Genomic DNA, 5,570 nt, shown 5'->3' with positions numbered 1-5,570 from the left:
TAAGGGAATAAAGCATACATTGCTTTTTTAAAATTTATTTTTGATTTCAGAGAGGAAGAGATGGAGAGACAAAAACATCAACGATGAGAGAGAATCATGGGTCAGCTGCTTCCAGCATGCCCTCCTCCCCGCCCCACCAGGAACTGAGCCCCTCCTTGGAATCAAACCACCACCTCCAGGAACCACAGGGCCACACAGGCCAGGCCAGGCCCATACCACATTTCTTCTTCAAAAAAACTAAGCCACAGAAAAAGGATGGGAAAGGCCATTTAGGAAAGACAACTAAAAAAACATGCTGCCATACAATACAATCTTAGGACCCATTTAATTTTATTTAACAACATCACCTTGAGAATTTAAATCAAGGACTTAGGATCCTAATTTTAAAATGAAAAAGAACACAAAAGAACCTGTTTAAAATATTAATGCTCTTTAGGAAATTATACCTAATTATTCTCTGGCTCTTTGTGGGTATATTTTAAGTATTCCCAAATTTTATACAGCTCTAAATAAAGTGGAGAAAAACTTAAGAACCATAATTAGCCAGGTGATTCATATAAAATAATTTTTCTTATCAAGTTACATAATTAGGGAAGCCATGAAGTAAACTTTATCTTCCCTAAAAAAAACAAAAATGCATGAATAGTTAACATTTAAACCTTTGACAACTTATCTTTCCTTGATGATCAATGGCATCATTCCAAAAATGTGGTTAAGCAATGAACTCAAACTCTATTCAATTGTGTCTGTAACCATGACACCTAAACAATCAACTGAAAAGTAAAAACATCACAAGCTGTTTTTATTCTGCAATAACATACCCAGGATTATGTATACAGGTGCACTTCTCAACTAAATCTGGTAACGTATATTAAAATTTGTAGATTCCCATGGTCTCAAAAGCCCAGACTAAATAGATTAGGGCACTGCTGTAGCTATGCATTAAAACCTATGCTACAAGTGAATGGAACATAAAACCGTAATTAAACATTGTGCTGGTTAACAATACTTGCACTTCCCTGTTCATTACTCAATAGGTACACCTAAAGTTTTAGACAGGAATTATAATTAGAAATAATGAGAGCAATTTTTTTTGTTACTGTACCTTTAAGTTATGTTAGACTTATTCTTTGAAATTGATTATCCTATCCTGTTCATGTGAGAACTTAAGAAAACCTCTCTCGAATCTGTGCCATCTTTACTAGTACACATGAAAATAAGTGTAGATATAAAAAAGTTTCCTACAGATATCACTTTATATAAAAACCACTTTAGCCAAACATGTAAGTAAAACTATGCATTTTATTCATTCCACCCAGCTGAGAATTGCTCTATTATACAAATACAGTATTGTACAAAAAAATCACAAAATGTTACAAAATAAAAAAGTACAAACTGCGTTACTTAATAAATATGACTAACAGTAGTTAAGTGGAAATGAGATAGATTTTAGGTTGGGAACATTGTTTGACCCAGCAAACCGTACAAGCTCTGTTTACAGACATTTTTATTTGTACATAATACAGGGCAATCCTATTTTTCCTTTTGAAAGAATTTAAAAGGACTTAATATTTAGAATATTAAGACAATAGTCTCCTGCTATAAAATAACTGCAAAGGTTGGCTCGAGGCATCCATCCTATTTGTTTTCAAATCTCAGTTGAACCCAAGAAGCTATATAAAATAAAGTAGGAGGCTTTATCACAAAGTTTTACACCATGTTGAAATTCTTTTACAACAAAATGACAAATATAAATAAAAACGAATGAGAGCACCAATCTACTCTACACATTAACCAGAATAATTAACCACTCTGCCATCAGCAAATATCAGATTTTCATTCAAGTTAAGAGCTGGCACTATCTCTTAAAGAAAAAAAAAATCTTCCCACAATCTCCCCTTACATATTATTTCTCTTTAAAAGGTTGACCATTTCTAGAAAAATAATGATTTCAAAAACAGATGTTTCATCAAAATGGAATGGGCCCATTATCTGATAACATGAATGTATCAATCTCCATTTGAAAAAGTATCTAAGAATTGTAAAATTCAAATTCATCAACATAAAACAACTACTAAATCACAAACTTGATTCACATAAGCTTCCTATAAAGCACTTTTCTGGGTTTATGCCGGAAAGCTGTCAAAACGTCATAGATGAAGTTACACCAATTTTTTTAAATGTTGTGCAAAAATACGTTTTTATAGAAAATAGATTACCAGGAATGAACAAATATATACACTGTGAGAAATTAGCTTGCAAATTAAGTAGTGCTGACTTTATACAGCAAATTATAAATAGCAGTAGGATCATACAAAGCTATCATGAAGCATCGTTTCGGTGCCCAGCAACCTTCAGCTGAGAAAACATTCAAAATTTTTTTAAAAAAAGCTTAAGGCATTACACCTACAGTCATCTACTATTAATTTTAAAAGTGCTATTACCCTGATGAGAGTTCGTATAATTCTCCAAACACAAATTATGTAAATGCACTTTCCCAGGGTGGAGGTTTTCAGACACTTCAAGAGCATGCATTTTGTTCAATATACATTTTGGAGAGGGAGATGGCCATGGATTTGGCAAGTTCTTCGTCGCGTTTCCTTTGCACTTGAGTCTGTCTGCACCAGCTGTCATACTCCGGGTTAGGATAGGAGTGATCAAACACGGCATCGTAATGTCCATTACTGAGCCAACTGAGCCAAATACTAGGCCGTCGAGCATCCTCCGGGCCCAGGTAGTGAATCATCGTGGACACGGTGGGGCTCTCCAACCTCCCGCCAGTCGTTAAGTGGATGTTCACATTCAGCATCTGCCCCATGGCCAGCAGCTCCGGGTACCCGGCCCAGGCCCCGTCCTGCGCGGCCGCGATGATGAACTCCCCCACGTCGCCCTCGATCAGGGGGCTGAAGTGGTCCAGGTGGTCGGCGATGTAGTGCACCGTCTGCTCCCGCAGCTCCGGGTGCAGGCTCTGGTGCCCGTACATGGTCTTGCTGACCGCTCGGTAGAGGCAGTTGCCGTCGGGGATGATGTGGAACCGGTACTTATTCCTCTGCCGCAGGTACTTGTCCTGCCTCTCCACCTCCGCCAGGTACAGGGCCAGCTTCTCGTCCCGGGCATCCGATCGGGAGGCGAGGGCCGCCTCGGCGGCGCCGTGCTGGGCGGCCTCGCCGCTGCGGGCCGCGGGTGTCTCGGGCTCGGGGCCGGGCCGCCGCGCCTCGTCCGCGCTGGGAGGGTCGCTGCGCTCGCCGGCCCTCTCCCAGCCCCGCAGGCTCCTCTCCGCCGGGCGCTCCTCGCTCCACGGGCCGGCGCTGGGCTCCGGGCTCCCCGGGAGCGGCGCGGGGCCGCGGTGCTTGGCGGCGGCCAGGGCCTGGCGGTGCTCGCTCAGTCGGAAGTTGCGGTCGGGGCCCTCCCGGGCTGCGTCCAGGCCCGCGGGCTCGGGGCCGTCGGGCCGCAGCAGCTCCTCCAGGAGCCAGGCCGAGGAGCCCCGGCGCGGCGGGACCGGGGCGCCGGGCGCGGGCGCCAGCAGGAGACAGCGGCCGCGCTGGGCGGGCGCCGCGGCGGCGGACTCGGGCCCGTGCAGCAGGAGCCGGTCGGCGCCCAGGGCCCGCACGGTGATCTGCGCCGTGGACGTGTAGTGCGGCGGCAGCGGCGGCTTGCAGGACCCGCCGGGCGGGCCGGCGGCGGCGGCGGCGGCGGAGGAGGAGGGCGCGGCGGCCCCGGACACCATTTCGAAGCAGGAGAAGGCGGGCATCTTGGCGGCGGGGGCGGCGGCGGCTTCCCGGGGCGCGGCGGCCGCGGCGGGCTGGCACTCACCGGTCTCGGGCTCGGGCGCGCCGCTGGCGGGCCCCGGGGGCTGCACGGAGACCCTGAAGGGGGCGGCGGCGGGCGGCGGAGCGGGCGCGGCGGCCGTGGGACCCGGGCCCCCGGCTGGGTAGTGGGTGCAGACGCTGCTGTAGAGCTGCATGTCCCTGCCCGCCGCGCGGCCCCTTATAGGCGCGGAGAGCCCGGGTGCGGGGGACACACCCTCCAGGCCCGGGGGAGGGGGCCGGTCGGGCGCGATGACCCAGTGCCCCTAGAATAGAAATTATCCAAGGGCCGCCGGACGCCCGCGCGCGAAGAGCCGCAAATAGCGACCGGGTCCCCGCCAAATTCCTGCTGCGCCACAGCGCGCGGTGGGGGCGGGGAGGGAACGCGCGCCCGACCCCTGCCGGTGTGCTGGGCCAGCAGACTCGGGGCGCCGCGCCCGCTGCCGCTGCTCCGGCCCCGGCGGCCGCTGGGGACTCGGAGGAAGCCGCCCGCCCCGCAGGAGCGCGTCCCGCCCGCGAAGAGCCGTGCAGGGCGCGCGGAGGGGCGGGGAGGCGGGGCCGCGGTTGTTTACCTCAGGCCGCGCGGCCGCGTCACGTGAGCCCGCTGGAATGTGTGGCTGGTCGGGGCGCCCATTCAGCCCCGCGGGCTCGCCCCGCCCCGCCCCAGCCCCGCCCACGCTCAAGCCCCGCCCCCTTCGGGCGTTGTCTAGGACTGGGACCCAGGCGCTAGCGACGGCGCGCGGGCGGGGCGCCCCGGGGAGAGCGCGGAGGCTCGGGCGCCTGCGCAGTCAAGGAATTCCTGGCCCCGGCCTGCGGGACTCCGCGGCCGCTTCCTGTTTCTCAGCCACAGGTGTCCGCGCCGCGCTCCTGCGCGCAGCTGCAGGGGCTTGTGGCAGGTTGGGCGCTGCGTGGGACGAGGTAGAACGCTTTGCAAGCTTGAGTCTCGAAGGAAGCTTTCGGGCGCCGTATGGAGGTCGCAGCGCTGCCTTAAAACCTGCCTGACCCACCGTTCCCATTTGCCACTGCTGTCTTCTTTTCCGTTAAGATCAGAATGTTAAAAGTCCTGTGACACCACCCATTGTCCCCAGCACCTTGCTGCCCTGCTAAACCGAAACTTTTGCACCCCCTAATCTATGTGACTGGCATATATATGTCTGGGGAGGAAGCAAGCCTTTCAAACGGCCTTTAGAAATACCAAGAGTCTAAGGACCTCCGGCCTTTTGAAAATAGGCGCGGCTGTAACCTTATGTCCTTGGCAATGTAGAGGGCGCCATGCTGCACGCCAAGGCCGGGTAACACAGTTCTACCCAACTGCATTAATTGCACCTTACTTGTAAGGGAAAGCCAGACTATTCATATGATCAACCATGTATCGGCTATAGAGAACCGAGCAGCTTTGGCGACATTCCGAGCGGTGATCAAATGCTAAATTAGCAGGTCTTATCCTAACACCATGTTAGAGATGGAGAAATCGCTGTAGGTTATGGTATACACCTTTCTCCACCCTTCAGCTGAAATGTCAATTCCACGAATAAAAAGAGTTTGTCTTGTCCCCTATTATAGTTACATCTCCTAGCGCAGTGCCTGGCACACATAGTTGGAGGTAACTACTATTTACTGAATGAATTAGTGGAAAATGAATTCCCAAGGTTTCTCAGACAGTGGTAGGGAAGCCAGAATGATGAATCCCAGTCTCCGGATCCTAACCAGGGCTTCTAATTTGCCATGAGGGGTGGGGTGTGACTAGCAGGATCCCACAGGTAG

The 5,570-nt window shown here is 51.3% G+C and overlaps 1 protein-coding gene across 1 annotated transcript; it reads right to left on the bottom strand.

Moving 5' to 3' along the window:
- Positions 1 to 1,284: 1,284 nt before the first annotated feature.
- OTUD1 (OTU deubiquitinase 1) lies at positions 1,285 to 4,350 on the bottom strand. The gene has a single exon (XM_059660827.1). The coding sequence runs from the start codon at positions 3,962 to 3,964 to the stop codon at positions 2,522 to 2,524; it is 1,443 nt and encodes a 480-aa protein (XP_059516810.1). The 5' UTR covers positions 3,965 to 4,350; the 3' UTR covers positions 1,285 to 2,521.
- Positions 4,351 to 5,570: the final 1,220 nt, after the last annotated feature.

This window comes from Myotis daubentonii, chromosome 1 (assembly GCF_963259705.1).
Source record: "Myotis daubentonii chromosome 1, mMyoDau2.1, whole genome shotgun sequence".
Taxonomy (NCBI): Eukaryota; Metazoa; Chordata; class Mammalia; order Chiroptera; family Vespertilionidae; genus Myotis; species Myotis daubentonii.
This window is presented reverse-complemented; position numbering and strand designations above follow the sequence as displayed.

Bases quoted from the DNA above. Each gene is read 5' to 3' on its own strand.
- OTUD1 (XM_059660827.1), bottom strand. From the start codon at position 3,964: ATGCAGCTCTACAGCAGCGTCTGCACCCACTACCCAGCCGGGGGCCCG.